Source organism: Lepisosteus oculatus, chromosome 2, assembly GCF_040954835.1.
Source record: "Lepisosteus oculatus isolate fLepOcu1 chromosome 2, fLepOcu1.hap2, whole genome shotgun sequence".
NCBI lineage: Eukaryota > Metazoa > Chordata > Actinopteri > Semionotiformes > Lepisosteidae > Lepisosteus > Lepisosteus oculatus.
In genome coordinates, this window is record NC_090697.1 from 14,965,243 (window position 1) to 14,985,818 (window position 20,576).

Below are 20,576 nucleotides of genomic sequence, written 5' to 3' on the forward strand. Positions count from 1 at the left end.
ATTTCTTCTCATTTATTTTGAACTTATTTCAACATCCCCTGCTGTGTCTGGTGCACATGATTGGTGCATATATCTCTTACAGTGTTCCATGCAGATGCTCTGAGTGTATTTGACACTGGTATATTGTTTTCTTCCTGTTTTGTTATTCGCTGAAATAGACACAGATGAATATGTCAAGAATAAAAAAAAAACAATGTACTGTATATGTTGGCTATCCATGAATAACTAATACTGCTAACAATGCCTTACATCTTGGTTCTCATGTTTACCCATCAAAGAATTACAGTGTCTTTGAAAAAGACTTTAAATCAGGGATTCCCTGATTTTGTCTTTGCCCCTTCAGTACTTGCTGCCATGTATTTAACACATCTGCTTATCCAAACAAATAATTTAATTAATTTTAATTAATTAAATGTAATTTCAACACAAATTGAAAGCTAGCTAATACTATCCTGGTAACATAATGTTAAGGTATCTCTTCTGAAAGCATTACATAGAGTTTGGTATGACTATAAACTCAGTTTTGTATTATTTATTTTTCATTTAGGAAAATAAACCGTCACCTATGATATCTTTTTCTGAAGATCAAAATGATGTGGTCACCTGGACAACTGTAATGAAATCTAGAAGGTAGAATATTAAAAACACATTATCCTTCTTTGAATATAATTAAAATATATAGTTAATAATTAATGCTACTGTTCTTTGCCAGACCAACCAACCAATTGCTAATCATTTCACCAAACTTTTATTTTTAGTTGTGCATTCCTAAACTAATCTCACTAAATTTTAAAAGTTAACATTTTTACAGGATGCATTGGAATATACCTATTTTTATTGCGATCATTTATTTTTTATTGGCTGGCCCAAACATGATACACCACATAAGAGGTTCTGGAAATTGATATTAGTATTATAAAATGACATATACCTGTAGGTAATCCAAACGTGAAGAAATAAGGGCATTCTCAAACTCAAGATGTGCTCCATATGAATGAGAATCTTATAAACCAACCCCCATCTCTTGTATAAATAAACAAGCTTTTACTCCTTCAGTCACTGTAGTATTATTGAGACAAGTCACAAATAGAGATGACTCTTCTATTAAAGGACTTTATGATGTAAGTGTACCAAATCTCAAAGGAATTCAGAGATGTGGCCTTTAGGTAAAAAGGTAGAGTCCATTTCAGAGCCACACCAGCTAACAGGGCCAGAGCCCATCCTGGTTTATGTGCAGATTGAAAAGCATGCAACCCCAACCCTGGATAGGACACCATTAATACTGGTTTCCTCATAGACTTGTGGGTGTACCGTTGTGAATTACATCACTCAAAGTACAGCAGCCAGGTTTACAGCAGGAATCTGAAACCACAACCTCTTCATTCAGGGTTCAGGCTTACCCACTACATTATGCCACACCCACCTAACCTTTTGGCCTTTTTCAGAATCCACAGTGAAACTCAAACCAGAAAGCACAAATGGTAGCCATATGAAAATGCATTTAAAACTGTGGAAAGGAGACGCTACTTTACTTTACTTTAGAAAGGATTATTGGACTTAAGAATGAGCCACCAAAGCATGTTGTTAAAGTCACTACCATTGGCTCTCCTTGTCATGGGAGCCGGTCCCGACTCCCGTGTAGTGTGTTGTTTAGGACCCTGTGCAGACAGTATAATCCGGAAGTGACTGGAAAAGGGAAAACACTGCTAGGAAAGCAAGGGATAGCAAACAGGGGGCGGTCCCGACAGGGGGGACCGCAGGCAAACAAGTCCAGGGAAGTCCAAAACGGGAAATCCGGGTGCAGTCCAAAATCCAAAGCCGGATGATCCATCCAAGACAAGACAGGGTTAAATTCTGGAGCGAGATCCGGTACAGGAACAGGAAGTTTAAAAAGACTGATGAGGCCAGGCACTCCGAGTCCTGTACTCAGCTAGGTCAGGATGCCAGAAGCCTAAGCCCTCGAGACTCAGATGTATGGCAGTTTGATGCTAGGCGGGCCTCCGGGCATCTGACTTCCAATGCACAGTCCCGAGCTTCCGGAGCACCGGGTTTAAATAACGGTGAATCCAGGGACAGGTGTACGTGATAATGAAACAACCACAAAAGGGCCAGAGCGCCCTCTAGAGGAGGGATGACGATCGTGACACTCCTATTATTTACATATGTGAGAAATGTAGTCTTTTGTCTTTCATTAAGTCTTTAAAGAAACTCAGTGTTTGTGGCACATTGTACACATGAGGGCACCAGAATAATGCACTTCTTCTTTATTAAATAGAGTTGAGAAAACAGATGTATTTTGTTTAGTAAGCAGTAACTGTAAACAATTAGCATAACAGAATGCTTCATAAGATGTTACACCTGCAATTGTCAAGTAGAGCAAATATCAATACATAGATTACTGGAAAAAAAGAAAACATATCCTGCACCTGTATGTTTTCTTGACCTTGCAATTCTTCCATGGTCCTGGACAGAACATAATTAATAGGTATGATTGAATGTATTTTGATTATTTTTTTTTGCTTTTAAAAACACTAGAGCAGCAAGGTCCAGCTGCCTTGCATTTGAAAAAATCTAGGAGGATATCTAGGGTAGGCTGGGCCTGGATTGTAACTCTTTGCTCTTGTCTGCCAATTCAACCTCTGACTAGAATTTGCAATAAATTAAAAGCAGGTAAGTGCATAAAACTAGCATTTAATTTCAGGCATGACTGTGCTGGCTTTCTATAGATGTCTCTGTCTCACTACTTTACACACATAAGTGCAGCATGTATATCCTAGCAGATACAGTTTTATTAGAAGTATGTACTGTATATCTGCCAGGATATTAGGTGAGCTACAGTAGATGACCTGAACTATAACATAGCTTACTTTTTGCATTTTCTGGTGGTTTTGTAGCCCTTAGAGAATTAAACACAGCCCTAGACACCAATGACTCAGACAACCTACCCTGCAGACTGAGAACCAAAAGCTGCCATTTTTTTCACAGACTGTACAGTTTCTTATTCTTTGGTTCACTGAACATCCGATGCAGTGTCCAATCAGCTGAAAAGCTGCACAGACGTCATTAGCTGTATGGGTTTATTTGAGCACGACTGACTGCAGCTGCTCTGTGAGCTGAGCCTCCATTAGAGTAGCTCTATTGGTTTCTGATTCACATTGCGCCAGCAGGGCTGGAGTTCTGAAAGGAAAGGCGAGCCGAAAAATATCAATTAACCGCAGACAAAATTAAAACCGCTTTCTTGTTGTTTCTGACTCTTCACAAGATGTCATATGGTTTATTTTTCAGGAAAACCCTCTTTTAAAGAAAAGTGAAAAAATGCAACAGACTGTAGATTTTGTGCTGTCAATGAAATCTGTGCACTGTAAAAAGAAGGCAAGCTAAAATGATGATAAGTTGGAGTTTTATGGTAAAAATTGTGATTGAAGGTATTGAAAAGGTCATTGTTATTCACCGAGGCTGATTTAAGAAAGGTCTCATTTTATATTAAAATCCCCCATTTAATTGCTGTTTCATGATTGTGAATGCCAATTTCCAAGGCTCACCGATTGCATTGCTCATGACTTCTGCCCTAGGTATATGCTTAAAAATACATGTGTGTTTTTGTCTGCGCAGATGCATTATTTAAGGGGAAACCAGACGGGAAAATAGGGCAGACTGCTGTAGCCTTCAAAACAATTTAGTCAGGCACGAGAAAAAAGGGCTCTGATTCTATACTCTTTATATTTCTTCTATTTCTTTGTTCACTAAGTACTGATGAATAAAACGTAATGACAAAACAGAACTAAAAAGAAGATCACCTTTGTTTCAGTTTGGGTGGCTAGAAAGATCGGCCAAGTCATCTTTTTTTTTCTGAACAAAAGAGAGCAGGAATATGGATCTACAGGAGCAATCCTTACCCGAGCCCCTTTCTCACAGAAGCGCTATCAAGCCTTTATTAGGAGGGTGATATTGAGTGCTTTTACACGGCAGACAGAGAAAGTGGTGCTGTAGTTCCGCCCAGACGTATGCCTTGCCATTTTCATTTTAATCAGTTTGATCAGGACGGCTGCTGATTCATTTTGCAGGATGGCCCCCTGGGAGGGAGTGTGGAGAAGCCTGAGGCGTGTTTCTATTGCATCAATGCAGCATTCCATATCACAGAGAGCGTGTGCGAGAGAGGGGCAGACAGAGAGCAATGCATACCAAGTTCAAAACAGGAATGTCGTACTCCACAGAACCAAATTACATTCTAGCAGTGGCAGTATTCTTAGTTTTACAATACACAAGGATACTTTCTTACCACAAAAAAGGAGAAGGAAAGATAACAATACAATAGTTATTTAATAATAATAAAATTATACTCACATCTCTACCTGATTTAACTGGAGACTTTGATTCACAGGACTGACAACCTTATTATGCAGTGCACTTATTATTGATATTACTCTGCTCCCGGTTGCCATGACCACCGTGCAAGAGACATTTAATTTTCTCTCTTCCATCATCATTATCTATGAGGCCATCTGTTGTGGAAAATGAATTCAGCCTCATTTGCATGACTGATAAGCAAATTTTTTTATCTATTTAACAGAAGGTCATATGCCATGGATTTGGAGCTGGTAAAGAAAAAAAAAGATGTGGAGAGAAAAAAAAAGCCTATCGAGAGGATGAGTGGGAGTGCGTGTGTTAGAGGATGTATGTGGAAGTAAAACAGATCCCTTAGGCCTGCTAGCCTATCGTGCTGCATTTGTCATTCCTGCCAGGAAGACATTTTTCCCCTCAGCCTCTGCAAAGCGAAGAGAAAGGTGTTTCCCATAGTCTGCTCGAAGCCCCTGATTTTATCTCAGTTTTTGGTGGGTGCCAGTTGAATTTTCTTTATTCTATATCAAAGCATGGTCTTAACAACGTGTTTTTTGCTCATTCTGTGGGATCTGCAATGTTCTCTGTAATACTGTGAGTGCTGTTGTCTTTGCTCTATTTACTGGCAGAAAGTTGCATTGTTGTACTGAAGCTGTGGCTCTGTACAGTTCAAGCCAGACATTAGGCTTTCTTCAGCTGGAGGAAAAGGTTCTGTGAATGCAAATGCGAAACCTTTGTCTTGTGTTTAATGCATGTACAGTACTTTACTAATCTCTTATATGAAGTTTTAGTGATGTAATAATTAGGTGGGAGAATGTCTTTTTGTATATTCTGAACATAAATGCATCAAAAAGCAAGTTTGCAATATAGTAATGCTTTTCTGTGGAGGTTTGTGGCATTTTTGTACACTTTGTAGATGTAATTTGAATATTTAGATAAGTGTGGTGGTTTCATATTTTGCTGTTTTGATACTCATGTTGGGGGGTTCAGATTGTTTTAAAATTTCATTGCCTATACAATAGCAAAGGAGTTGCACAGGAATTAATTGCAGTGATGCAACCTTAAATGACGGCAATGTGAAGCAGTTTCCGAGTAAACTTTTAAAGGTAGAATGATATAATAACAATGGGCGAGTACCTATTGACTAAAGTTTTTCAATATTTAACAAATATTTCAAATCTGCACCATTCGTATGCAAATAGCATTTGAGTATAAAATACATTGCATTGTATATTGACTAATGTTGATTAAAACATCCTATTGCTCTGCACCACAAATGACTTGCTTTAAAATGTAAAATGGGGTTGATATATTTTTTTTCCTCTTCCAATACTTTTAATGCCTTTATTCTTTTGTATTTTGGTATTTTAGAAAGACTTTGAGAATTTATGTCGAGTTGAATCAGTGGTATGGGAGACTTTCTGAACTTATCAGTGTTATAGTACTTTATGCTGCAGTTTGTGGTACTGTAAATCATATTTTCACATTTAAAAAGTTTTTTCGTTTAAGGAAAGCTTTACCATTTAATGTAAATTTGTATTTTGGCCAAATGTAATACTTCTTGCTTACTAAGATCAGTTTACCATCATTACTACATAAACACAAAGATGGAATATTTCTTCAAGTTCATGATGAGTATTTTAATCCAAATAAGAAGTCAGACATTGAAAATGAAGCATTTATGTATTATCAGAATAAATGAAAGGAAATGCTTAAAAACACAACTAATTAATTATATTTAACTTATTTTGGAAAAAAACAAATGGATTTTTGTTGGATTTGACCTAGTTTCTTTACTTTATTTGGCCACTTCTAGATGTATATAATATTTTCATGCTTAAATGAAATTGGGAGTATCCTGCAAATTGCAAACAACAGAAGTGATTTAGCCAATTTTCCAAACGTTAATTACCAAGCTCAGATTTCTCTTCACCACTCTGACATTTGACTGCTGCTAATTCACTGATTAATCTCATTAATGTGATTATAGACGGATTTGTAGCCAGCTGCCATTGTACTGTTCAGTCTATGGGCTTGCCATCTTGGTCCATTTACTGTGAGCATTTTCAAAGCTTACTTCAGTTCCCGACATGTGAGCTCTGTCTTACTATTGCTTTCAGCACCAGGAGCTGTCCACTGCTACTTGCAATTACATTGAGCTCTGGTTGACTTCCTGCTAGTGCAAAAGCAAAGTGAAAATGACTCACTTTTAGAATGCTTCTGAAGCTGCACACCAGTGTAAGAGTGCAGGGAGAACTTTTTTTGCAATAATTAAGCAAATGCTTATGAAAATAAATGTGTATCAATAAAGGATTTGGACATTGTTCTTATTTTTTAGTCATAAAAACATTGGTTTCAGAGATTCAAATATGTTGTTGCCATTTGGAATCCTGACACTGTTTAAGTGAACAATTGGTCATTATTATTGGTGATAGTAGTAGTAATACTCATATGTTTTCATTATGAATAAATAACATGCTGGGTAAATCTGCATTTTATAAACATTTACTAATAATTTTAAGAGAGCCATTGATTGATTTTATGTTGTAATCCCTTTGTCTTAAAATTTAGCATGTTTTGTGACTGATGTCAATTTAAATATGCACCTGAAATCACTGCAATAATTCACTGCAGAGGTCTTAAATATCCAAAAACAACACAGGTATTTATAATGTCTTTGCTGGCAGTAGTTTTGAAATAAGTTATCTGGCAATTAAGTGAAATGTTTCAGACGTGTTTTGCACTATGGCTAATCATTCCTATAAGCACCTTTATAGAAAATATATTTTTTAATGTTTTCATAGAGGAACAGTTCATTTTATAAAAATCTAAGAGAACAATGTATTAATCTTAGTGCAATAGTACATATTGCATAGTGCTACTGTACATTGCACCATTATAAAATATAATCTAATAAATCTAATATGTAATACATATAAAACATAATACTTGAAAATACCTTTCAACTCAAAAGCAATTGTTCACAAACTTTTATATTAAAATGCATAGGCACATCTGCACATTATTGTATAAAAATATTGTTTTGAAATGTACTTTTTAACTAAAGGTTTAAATAGTTTTGCATGCACTTTAAAATAAGTATACTTTGGGAATATTCTAAATATTTGTAGTCTGGCTTTGATATTGTACAAAATGTAATACTGAATTACATTTCTGTTACTTTTATTCAAGAATAAGAGTTGTATTGATGACAATAATACTATGTACAACTATATTGAATATACACTGTCCTGTACATACATTTACAGCATTAATAAATATAAGATAAAGTATCTACTGTTTGGCTAAGTTGAATGCTTTCCTTAAGTTTCAGTGTTCTGCCCTGGTCAGAAATATCAATTTTAAACACAGATGCACAATGAAAAAAAAAGGTTTTAAGGGAGCAATTTATTTTAAAGAGCATTAATTTACTAACAATATATTAACCCAATAACATAATTTGCACTTGTCTATATAAAATTAGTAAATATAGTACAATTTCTTGTACTGTATATATATAGTGTTTTTCATTTGGAAATATCTCAAAACACTTTACAGCTAGATTGAGACGCATTTCATCCACCATTGAAGAGGAATACCCACCTGGCATAGCTTTAAATAAAAAAAGTTTATTTTGTGTGTTTATTTTTTTTTCATCTGTGATTCAATAAACTGTGTGGTATGGTGAACAAAAAAAGAACAAAGAGACAATATCTAAATAATAAACAACTCCCTTTTTACATAGTGAAGTACAATATCATGCCCTAGTTTAAAATATTAAGTTAATTCATCAGATAAGGCTATTTGACTACCTGAGTTTAGTCTCGGTAATCTTTCTCCAGATTCCCTAGAGTTTGTGAAAAAAAAACCTTAAGAATTTTTTTTAAAGCAATACTTTTTAAATAAATATGGCGTTTAAATTGGTTCAATTTCCTATAAACTAGAGGTGGCTTTATTATTTAAGCTTAGTCTGCAGGTAGAAGCTGCAGGAATAAGAAGAGTTTTGTTTCTCTGTATTTCTATACATTTCAGTTTCCCAGATACTACATTAAATACAGCACTGCACACGATACACATGCATTGCTCCAGAGATTCAGGGGCCTGTGGGAACAACTGATGTTAGCATCAGACTGTGTACAGCACTGAATAAATGTAGAAATGTAGGAGAGAGAAAGAGAGAGTGAGAGAAGGAAAGAACAAAAAAAGAACAAAATCAGCAAACAAAAGGCAAAAGGAATGCATTCCTAGATTGCTTTAACCCTCCTGCAGCACAGAAAGCAGTTGTGCAGGGCTTCTTCATTAACATTCGACCGGGTCCATGGACGTCTCACATGCCAGTTGAGGATGTGAGCTTGGAAAGGGTAAGTCAGCAGTGCGCTGCTTGATTTTGTTCTGCTGCAGTGCTCCAGTCTCAGAGGGAGCTCATGCCTCATGCATTCCGTATACAAACCTTGTTTCTCTGTCTGCCACTTCCCTTAAAGGCTGCTCTTCAGCAGCCATATCAGTGCCTCAGTGCTTGGCTGTGTTCTCGCTTTACTGGTGTCGCCCTTTTAATTTTTATATCGTACTTCAGGCCTATTGGTAGCCTGTCTGGAACCATTAGCTGTACTTTTTCCCCCCTTTTTCCCCCCTTCATGTCGTAAAAAAAAAAAGAAATAGCGTGCAGCTGAAGGGTGAACTTCACAGTGATCAGTGACAGAAAGAGAAGACGTCCAGGTGAAAAGTTTATGAGAAGACTGAAATTTACAGCTGGTGGGATTTTCCATTTTTCTCCTCTGGTGAGAGAGCTTTCTTGTGGTTTACATTTGTGCATTTTTCTGTTTGTTTGGGTTTTTTTTTTAGAATGAAAGTGGCGGCAGGGTGGGGGGGGGTGGGGGCTATTTCTCAAGATGGAAGGCAGGCAGAAACGAGAGATAGGGAAAAAGAGAGTGAGAATGCTATCAGCCTTAAGACTTACTAGACACTGGCGGAGCTGTGGGAACAAAATGAGGATGCATGCTTAGACATTTCAGTGTTTCTTCTTTGTTGTTTGTTTCTCTCCCGGGCAATGTATGTGTAAGGTAAATACATGGTTTTCTATTTTGGTGGGTTTTAGGAGGTATATACAGCAGCTGTCTGTTGTGAAAAGCTTAATAGTAAAAAAAGATTTGGAATGTTCATGATGCATTGTGCATTATTTTAGTGCTGTCTAATTCACATATTTACTAGCAGTATCTACCAAAAATGGTGTTTTTTGAGCAGGCATTATTTAAAAAATAAATTAAATACCAGATTCAGAACAAAAGGTTGCATATCCTTTTGGAAGGGTCTCTGTTATAACACTGTGTAATGTTAGGTTATAAGAACAATATATCTATTTTTATTCATGCAAAATGTGCTCGTAGTTCCCAAAAGAGTGTTGTATTTGTTTCTTGTTGGAAGACTCAGCACCTTTCAGTGGCCTTTATTTCTGGCATGATGCTCTGATCTAGAGAAGCTGGAAAAGTATAAGATGCTGGGCTGTGGAAATGGATTAAAAAACACTTTTATTTCTCTTGCGGAAACATTTTGGGGCTTTAATTGATATGGTTGTAATTAAACGCCACTGTACTGTATGTATAAATAAAGGGTGAACACGGTACATTATTCTTACCATGATGTGAAAGATGACACTTTAGTTTGAAGTAAACACCCTAACCCTTTTTTGGAATTGTATACCATTCTATGAGTCTACTAATAGAATGAGTCTACTAATGTCATGTGCATCTACCTTAAAAAAAATACTCCTTCCTTGTAGTTAATCTATGCTAATTCTACTAATAATTGTCAAAGCAATTTTCTTTGGGGGTAATGTACCATGGAGATTTTTTAGTTCTACTGTAAAAGTTTTAAACAGACCATGGTGATGTTTTCTCATTCCATATTCTACTCAAGAGTTCATATCTTATGAATCTAGTTGACTAGTATCCTAGATATAATAAAAGATCAATTAAAATAACCTTAATTAATAAACACTTTACTAATAAGAACAGTTATTTTATTGGCTGTATTTAAAAAAATAATCTTGCAATAATTTTCAAAACAGCACTGAGGGATATGCTAAAAGTTTTAATGTTTTGTTCTTCCTATTTATGTAAGGGGTGTCTTTCTTGAGCTTTTGTTAACCTGTCCTCTTTTATTAGTACATCTGTTTTTTTAATTAGCAATAGGAAATCCAAGGATATGATGCAGGCATGTGCTGTACTGTATGTATGCATATAAAAATGTCAATTTTGTGATTGGTATATGTTTCTATATTCATTTTAATATATCAGATTTACAGACAATACATATTAAATCAGACACTTCTACAATTATTGTGGAAAAAACAATTAAATTAATTTTATATAGTGTACTGTATGTTAAAGAAAAGTTAATAAAGAGCTTACTTTATCTTTGTGTACTAGTTTAGTATTAATGAGCTCATCAATATTCACCTTTCAGCAAGTATACAGTAATTGTTAGTCCCATGAATTGTATTAGGTAACAATCTTTGTCATAGTGAATTACTGTTAAACCCCTCCATGAATTATTACTTGCCTACTATTAAAATTGTGATGATTGAAGCCAACATTCCTTTGCAGATGCTAATAAACTATATAAATGTATAATTTATATAGACTATACAGTATACTATATAATATACTGTAGATAGTATACTATATTGTACAGAATGCTGAAGAAAATTCAGATGACTTTTGTATTGTGTATAATGCAGCAAGGTTTTTTTTATCAATACAATGTACTTTTTAAAACAGATATTCACACCATTTGCTCTGCTTTGCTGATTTTCAGCACTAATATAGGTGCTCTATACTATAAAATACATATATTATATTAATGCTGCATATTGAATTTAAACAATTATGACAAAGTTTGAAGTGATTCCTAAAGTAAAAGGACTCAATCTGCATTTTAATTTTGAGAGAGTTTTAAGAGACTTTTTAAACCTTTTTCCTTTTGGACTTTTTTATATGGACGTTTTTAAAATAACCCTGTTTCCTTTATGTTTTGTTAGCATTGCTGATATTTTGGTTTGATTGAAGAGTCCTGTGCACACAGCATACTGTTTATTTGCTTTAGAATACACACTGTAAACCTGCAACAATTCCAAACAACTGTATTGTATTATTAGTCAATCATGGTAGCACACCAGGATTGCCATTTTTATTTTAATGTTTGCCACTAGAATATTGGAGGAGTGACAGTACATAGTGCCCTTAACGCACAATACATATGAAATTAAACTATTGTATCAAAAATTGATCACCAAACTTTAAAATCGGACTACTGTAGACATACAGTATAGTGTGCAATCATAGTATATACTGTGCAGTATTTTACATTTCTGTTTTTAAGGTGATCATGAAAAGGATTATTATTAATATCAATGAATAAATTGAATCTAATCTAACTGATACATGACTCCTACAGAAGCTTTGCTATGAATTAAAAAAAAAGGATTTCCACTACATAGTAACAGTGGAAATTACTTAATACAGCCACTGTGTGTTTGTTTCCCTGACTGAAAATCTAGAATGGCATTCAAATTTTCCTTAGAAAAGTTATCATGCAACAATGCAGTATTTTAAATTAAATAGGTAATTGAAGAGCAAATATATCTCAGTATGCATATTTTAAAATAATCTTCTTATTTTATGTTTCTTAACCTCAGAAGGTCCTAAATAATGTGCTCATTTCCTATGCACAATGTTGAAAGTAGAACACCAGACACAATGAGCAAGTCCAGTACTGAGTATTTTGCTTTTTGTTCCAGTTGTACAATAGTATATCGATAAAGCATTTAATATTTTTTTATGATTTCAAGCATATAATTTAACATTTTAATTACCCTGCTGTTCATGTACTCATATTTAATTTAAAACAATTCATAACTATAATTATTTATTGTTTGCAGTAAAAGGCATGTTTTTGAATTTTTTACAGTATACCACAATTACCATAATCAAAACATGCAGATTTACATTTTTGTTAAAAAGTTACAAAGTACAGCACTGAAACATGTAGTTTGCATATTTTTTTAATGTTCCAAGCCTTCGATGGGATCCCCCCTCCCCTTTGTTGACAAAGATTAACTTAAAAGAGATTGCTTGACGGACCTATGACCTGACAAAATAAAATAAACATTATAGAAGTTCATTATACATGTACTCATAAGGTCTAATTCAACAAATAGATAAATACAAGAGTTTCTCTGAAGTTTGGATAATTTATTTGGACTATGGAATCATTATGGAATCATTTTTTCAAGTAATTTAATTACTCAATACAATGCATAGCGTATTTTGTATTATTAAAATAAACTTCAGTTAAATATGTTCTTTAAAAAAAACTTTAACAGTATAAATCAAGATCTGCTAATCTTTCATGTTTTGGGAGTTAAAGGCAAATACTCTGCATGTAATGTATCTCAGAATGTAATAAGAGACATTGAGGACCTTCCACTGGGTCTGTGAGACAAAGCCTTGGCCATAAAGATGAAGGATTTTGAACTCTAGACAAGCCAACAGGTTTTGCAAGTGCGCTAACGATGATGCCGGTGGAAGAATGTTGAGCACTGAGTGCTGGAAAGGGTATTAGTTTGTATGGAACAAGAATGGTAGGCATTGTGAATGTTCTGCCTCCTGAATCTACTGTACTGTGTGTATGTGTTAAATGCAAGAGGTTCACAAAGCACTCTTTAGAAAACAAAGTTTATCCACCATTATCATTTCTCCTTATAAAATAGCTTTTTATCAATTCAGCTTCAGAATCCCACCACAAATCTCATTATAGTCTCTAGCTCTCTCATCATTGGAGATATCTGATGGGCTGTGGACAGAATTTTAATCTATTTACGCACACTGTAAAGAAAGTATTCCAGGGATGGTGTTACCAGATTTGACTTTTTTTAATGATAAATGAAAAATTAAGTACTTAATTATTATGCATAGGGTGCTGTATTCGTACTGTAGGTCTTGGACCTGTAATCGAAGTACCCTCCATATTGTGGGTTATTGATAGCATCACTCCTCTCCATACAACTATGTTTCCGTTTTGCACAATAATGTGTTATAATGTGTTATGTTTAGTGATCATCTACAGGGGCTTTATACTACGAAGGAATATGATGGGTGACAAGAGACTGGTCTTGGCTAAAATCTCTCTCCCCTGCAGAATATTGTCCCAGTAAACTGGAAATGTTGCCCAGTTTAAAAAAAATAGAATCTTCTATTATAAAAGAATTATTATGAAAGAATAGAAGAAATCTTCTCTATTCAGCAAGAACATGTTCTTCCCAAATGAATTTATAGGGATGAACCATGCATATCATCCATCAGGGCTGCAGGGGAGCTGGCAAGCAATGGGAGGGAGGCATGATACACCCTGGGTGGGACACCTGCCATCTCAGGGCATGCAAACATGCGCTCACTGACAGCAGGGCCACTTTTCCCAGGAAATAGTTACCTACCCATATGTTTTTGGACTGAGAGAAGAAACCAGAGCATTTGGAGGAAGCCCATGAGAGTGTGGGGAGAACATACAAACTCCAAGCACATACAGTAGCACCCCAACAACTTATCCCAGGGCCACAGTAATGTGAGACAGCAATTGCTAAGCACTGTGCCACTGCCTCACCCCAGTGTATGCCTTCAAAAATAATTTCATTAAGGGAGTGTCACTCTTTAAATAACCATGTACCTACAGTAAATGGCTTGCTTTTAGTACTGTCATATACTGTATATTATAGATTTTACTATGTAGAAACATATCTTCATTCATATATATTCATAGGGTTAGTGATCTAGAGTATGTCATCAAAACAAAGGAGATTTTAGTATTCAGTTGAAGTATGCTGTTTCTATGCTGAAAAATAAGTCAAACATCTTCTTGCCTCTTTTAGTAGGAGGCACTGTACTCTTCATAATATTCTTTTTATGAATACTTTAACATACGGTAACAGGATGGTGATGATTGTTTTATTTTTCTTTACAATATTGAAAGCTTTAAACAAAACACTTTAACAAGAGGGACTTGATTATTCAATCAAATTGAAGACACAGTCCCCCTTTTACTCAATCTCTTAAATTAGTATAATCATATAGATATTAAATAAAATATCCCTTCCAAGGGGAGGTTACATAGATTGAGAGTCTAGAGAGATATACAAAACGGGTTAATCAAGAGTATCAGGAATAATAGAGAGATCATGCAAACGAGTGCATGTGGGTTATGTGTACACATTTGCAAACAATGGAGCTGCACATATAAACAGCGCAACACTCTGCTGCAGCTGATGCTCATTGGTCGGTCTGTTTATTTGCGGGTTGAATCAGACCAAGGAAGATTAGTTATCATTAGGGGTTTGTTGAGATAACAACGAACTGTGAGTTCCCAATGGTTTAACAAGCCATGCGAAGGCTGAATCAGACGAATTGTTAAGGGTACCTAGGAAGCTCTGAATAGCAGCAAGGGCAGGCTGGTAAAGGGCAGGAGAAAATGTTAGCCCCAGCGAGTAGCTCCAGCAGTTAGGAGCTCTGGTCTAACCCATGAGGAAAAGGAGAAAAGACTCTCAGTTGTAAGTAGTTCTAGTGCCATTGAGTTAGGGTTCATCAGCAGCACTGAAAGAAACAATGGAAATGGTGGCGTTGCATTTGCTCTGTGGCTAAGGATCTGCACCTTTGGCTCGAAGGTCGCCAGTTCGTATCCTTCGGCCGGCAGAGGAATCCTACTCTGTTGGGCCCCTGAGCAAGGCCCTTAACCCCAACTACTCCAGGGGTGCTGTACAATGGCTGACCCTGTGCTTTGAGCCCAAGCTTCTCTCTCCCTGTCTGTGTCTCATGGAGAGCAACGTGGGCTATGCGAAAAGATGAATTCTTAATGCAAGAAATTGTATAAGGCTAATAAAGTGATGTTATGTTTTGTTACATGAGGTTAATCAAGTCTTCCCTGGATTAGTAGATGCAGTACTCTGTATACTGGTCTGGGCAGGGAGCTCAGAGATTTTTTCGGAAGCAGAAGTCACAAGCAGTACTTCAAATAACCTCAGAGGGGATTCCACATAAAATAAGAGTGCTCCTGTAGGTTTCTGTCCCGTGGCCTCTTTTGATAGACAAAGTGTATGGTTTACATAGAACTCGCAGTAGGACCCTGGGACTCTCAAGGTGTTGTTGAGTGTCCAGGTTAGTGGTTAGAGACTCAGGCTAGAGTCTCCCCGGAGACGCATACGACAGGTCCGTAGAAAGGAAGTCAGCCGCAGGTCAGCAAAAGCAGCAGAACAAGTTCAAGTAGCTGCAAAGCTGTGAACGCCGGTCAGGCGTAGGGGAGAACTCTGTTGTCATGGTAACCAGGCCTGTGATGAGCAGCTGCATAACTACAATATTATATACTTCAATTTTAAAACTGATATTCACTTGATAACATTATATTATCATTTTAATGATAACATCAATAATAAGAACATACTCTTGTAAATATTTTGTTCTAAGAGATTTGAAAATGTTGATTTTTTTAGCAACATAATTTCAAATAGCATGTGAAAACATACAATTTCAGTAGTTTTTGCTTACATTTGCTGTATTTCTTTGAATTAAAAAGATAATTATTGCTGCAGTAAAATGAGTTTCTCGTGGCCTGCTATCATCAACAGATACACGCTGAAAACATTAATATGAAACATAACATAACTTTTATGGGGAGCCTCATAAAATCTGTAAACTTGGACTGTTAATTCCCTCTTAACACTCTTAACACCAGAACTGATGTTCTTTACTGGGTGAAGACTGAGCAGCAGTAACAACTTCTAGTTTGATTCTGTCAGTTTTCAGAAGCTAAACAAGGCTGGGATTTGTCCGTACTGGGTTGGGGACCTCCAAAGAAAATCAGATTATTTTTGTAAATGGTACTGGTAGGCTAGAATTATTTCACTTCTTTACCTGATTTGCTGTGTAGTGGGACTGCTGGCACATAGTGACTGACGTGTGTCACCCAGGTGGGTGCTGCACTGCAGTGGTGGATGAAGTGTGTGCACTCCTGTATAAGAATTGCTCTGGAATCACTTGGGGGTGAAAAGCATCGCCACACCCTGGAGAACTGCGTTAGAAAACCGCCACAACAAAAGTGATGGCTAAAAATAAAGCAACTGATTATATTTTTAATTGGGCTCAAATAACTAGAAACTGGTCTAAGGTACAAGTTCCAGTACTTGTCTTTTAGTGAAACCATGATCTATTTTAGGCTTTATTGCAGGCCAATTAAAAATCAATCTAAACTTTTGAAAAGGCGCATAATGGAAATCGAGTGAGTGTATGGCTAGGTGATTAATGCATGCTCTTACCTTATGGCATAACAAGTCTGGAAGTGCATTAATCATCTAGGAATGTTCACCTATGATTTTATTGTGGCAATCAAATAATGTCAAAAATAAGAATTTGCATGAGTTATAAGGGAGTCTGTTGGTACACGATAAAGCAGGAAGAGCAGTCTAGTCTGCTCCCCACCTATTCCCAGTGTCAATACAGCTGGCAGCAGGCACGTTCCAGGCACGTGCATTCTATTTGATAGCCAAAGTATGCTGCCATTCTTAAGGAGTTGTGATGTATTTTCCAACATGAACCACATTAAATGAGAGCATGACATATTAGTCCATAATCCATGTGATATGTTTCTCTAATTTGTATACTTTAATATACTGTAGCTAAAGTTTAAACAAAGTGCACATACTGCTAAGCTCAGATTTTTGTTCAATAAATTGTTAGTGGTATGAAACTACACTGTTTTCAGCAGTGCTTTTGCAAATCCTAACCTTTACAGCTGTATTAAAAACTTGGACAGTGTGCATTTATTTCCTTACCAGAGTTTACTTAGCCTGAAAAAAAAAAAACTGTATGATCTCAGGTCTTTCAATAATACATTAAGAAACTAAACTAGCGACAGTGTAATAATGAAAATTAGAATGAATTGATGAACAAATTCCTTATCACTGTGGTGTCTTAAAATTTGTGGCTCTTATTTATAAATATCTTTTGATATCTGTAAGAACTATGAGTAACACAGTAATAACATTTTGTCAATAACACACTGTTTAACTGGTACCTGATAAGTATCATAACTGGACAAATATTTTACAGCTTATAGAAATCTAATGTATTGTGATACATTGCAAAATTGATTGTGTTTAACCTGTAAATATTATTTAGAATTTTTAGGCAAAGGTACATTGTACTTACATTTTTTGTGTGTATCATCTTCAAAATGTTAGCATTAAGTCACAGGTAAATTTGATGCATTTATTATCAATAATGTTGTGGAGCACAAAAATAGAAACAAAGACAAATGTCTTAGCCCATGTACAGTTGTGCAGTATTAGCTATCGCCCTATTAATAACTTCTACACCTGCTTGTATTATGATCTTTACTACACTATTTAGCTTTTATGTAAACAGTCACTTTCATTAATATTTTACCATGTAGTTTGGCCATTTTTTTCTCATTGCAACAAAAGCATTGTCAACTAGTTTCTCTGTCCTGACATTGCCAAATTTCCTTCACTCTAAAAGTTTCATTACTGTGTAACTGTGTACCACATTTAATGTTGAGCGCAAAATGATTTTCTTGTGTATCATCTAATCTTCACCAGCCATCATTAGTTTGGTTAGGCAGTAGACACAAAGTGACAAAACACACAAGTATCACTGCTTCTAATTAGAGTGATTCTTTCTGATGGCTCTTAATGAAGGATGACAAAACTTTGCACTGCACTGATGCTACCTTTCAGGATTTGGTGGAAAACTAAATTTTTGTTCTGATCAACAGATTTTTCTCATCATCATTTGAGAAAATATTAAGTTTATTTTTAAGTGTTTATTGTTGGTCTAGAGGCAATTCCACAGAACCCCTGGGTTAAATTTGAAGCTTTTTGTTTAGAAAATACAGTTTATACTAGTGACTGCCACTTACAGTGACCTGATACCCTTTTCAGCTCTTCAGATGTACCTTTTCAAATGGCACCTGAGCATATTTTATGTCCTGTAACATTGTTAAAGATAGACTATATAGCCATGCTGCATGAAACATACAATTACTATTTGGTACAAAACAATCAGATCATTTACATAAATACATTTCTGTAAAGAGATCTAGAGTGCATACTATATGAATACATATAGCAACCTCATTCACAAAGACAATCATTAAGAAGACAAAAAAATAAAACAACCTGCCTGTTGTACCAATAAATTCACATTGCATAGTTGTATTCTTTCTAAAAAAATACATAATCTGTTATATCGTAATTTTTCCGTAAACAAAATCAAAATATAATTTAGAATGTATATCAAATTCTTAGTCTTAGTTTTAGTGTGAGTCCTGGTGTTAGTCTCAGTCTTACTAAATAAAGCAAAGGTGTTTGGCTTGCTATGGAATCACAAGTTGATCAATTTAAGATCTAAACACTAACAATCTATCTCGAGCAGAGGTCCCCATCCTTGTCCTGGAGAGCTGCTGTGTCCATAGGTTTTCAATCCAGCTGTGCTCTCATTATTGTTTTAATTGAACCAGCTTCTCCCAGCTCTTGAGGTGCTGCTGCTTTAAAGAGACAGAAAACCTGCAGACACACACTGGCCCTCCAGGACCAGAACTGGGGAGCCCTTGGCTGAAAGGGTGTGATTTAGACATTTAGGGAAAGTATGAACCTTGCAAATGAAAAGCTCAGTCTGATGTAATCAGACATGCTTTTTTTAAGCACAGAGAGAGACATTTAAATCAAAATCAGCAGAGATGTAAAAGCAGCTATAATTGGCTGGGAGAGGAAAGTATCCTTGGAAACCCTGGAACTGAACCAAAGAGTGCTAGCAGGCAGTCTTAAGTCTGAGGACAGCATGGGGTAAAACTGGGACATTTCCAGTGACTGGGGCCATTGTAGCCACTTCCATTGTGCAGGTTGTACAGTATGTAAATGCAGATTACAAGATTACAGGAAGTAAGAGGTTAGAGATTAACCTTTTAAACATTTCAGCACTATAAAATTCTTAGTTCCATTTTGTTTGTAGAAAATAAGGTCATGTGTGATGTTTTTTTCTTGATGTTGAACAGCCTCAGAAATAGTTAAAACAAAAGCTTATCTAGGCTAGACCTAGACAGTCTGGTCAGAAATATGTCTATTTCTCAAAATGGAACAACCGTTATTATGGCATGCATGTTGAGGGATACAAGTATATCTGTGCATTGTCCCAAAAGTTATAAGAATCCACTATATTTAATATGCGACAAAAACCACAGAGCAGATATGTTTCTCCATACCTTTACAATGATTATTCCCATTAAACAAGCTCATGTCTTTAACTTAACCTATTTTATATTTCCACAAAACTCTTTTTGTACAGTATTTCACAGCTTGAGGTACTGTAGGGGTGATGAAATATTGCGAATAATTCACCAGACTAGATTATCCCTAGACGTTTCCTATCCAAATGCTGACCACGTCTCACCTTTATTAGCCTATTAATCTGTATTCAAGATCACCACTTGATAGAGTAGGTCTCAATCCCACATCTAAAACAACTTTTTTTTCCCTAACATTCAAGTAGTGCAAAAGGAGGAGATGTATAGCCCAGTTGATTCAGCAGTTCTAAGGTAAATTGTGAACGTCTTAGATAAAGTGTTTTGTTGTCCTACTTTCTGTAGCTACCTCTACCTTCTCTCACTCCCGTGCAATATAGCTCACTCATCTTTGTCTGTGCTCTTGTGCTCTTTCTCCTTTTTGCCACTGTGGGTCTGAGTGCATATGGGAATTGTATATAGGGCAGAAGACATAAAGCAATATCCAACAACCAACACTCACAGTTTTAACAAACATACACAGGAATTTTACAGTACAGCTGACTCTGAGTTGCAGGAATATCTCCCAATCAATTAAAAAGCAGGAGTCATGTCCACTTTATTTATATTTGGTCATGCTTAATATGTGTGTCTATTTTACAGGATTGAGACCCAGCAGTCTCAATCCTGTAAACGTAATCCTTCATAAACCATGCTGTAGCACATTAACTTAACGTACTTCTGTCCATGCATCTATTGTCAAGAAAAGAAAGTTCCTCCCCAGAATCCTTCAATGCTTGATTCCCTCTACATCGTTTGTTATGTTTTCAACAAAATGATAATGTTGTCTCACTCTTGTCCGACCTAATTTTTCCATCTGCTCAAATCTTTTAGTAAATTGC

General features: G+C 35.8%; 1 protein-coding gene across 14 annotated transcripts in view; it reads left to right on the forward strand.

Moving 5' to 3' along the window:
* Positions 1-4,546: 4,546 nt before the first annotated feature.
* LOC102691457 (myelin transcription factor 1-like protein) overlaps positions 4,547-20,576 on the forward strand; it is a 163,318-nt gene continuing 147,288 nt past the window's right edge. For 5 of the 14 annotated variants that reach the window (XM_015358135.2, XM_015358193.2, XM_015358198.2 and 2 more), the window contains exon 1: positions 8,764-9,116. In XM_015358135.2, coding sequence (XP_015213621.1) covers positions 9,066-9,116 — 51 coding nt within the window. In that variant the 5' untranslated portion in view covers positions 8,764-9,065. Of the gene's footprint in view, positions 4,833-8,410; positions 8,700-8,763; positions 9,117-9,284; positions 9,399-20,576 lie in introns of those variants that run through there. The other 9 variants (XM_015358167.2, XM_015358203.2, XM_015358175.2 and 6 more) reach the window with 7 other exon arrangements.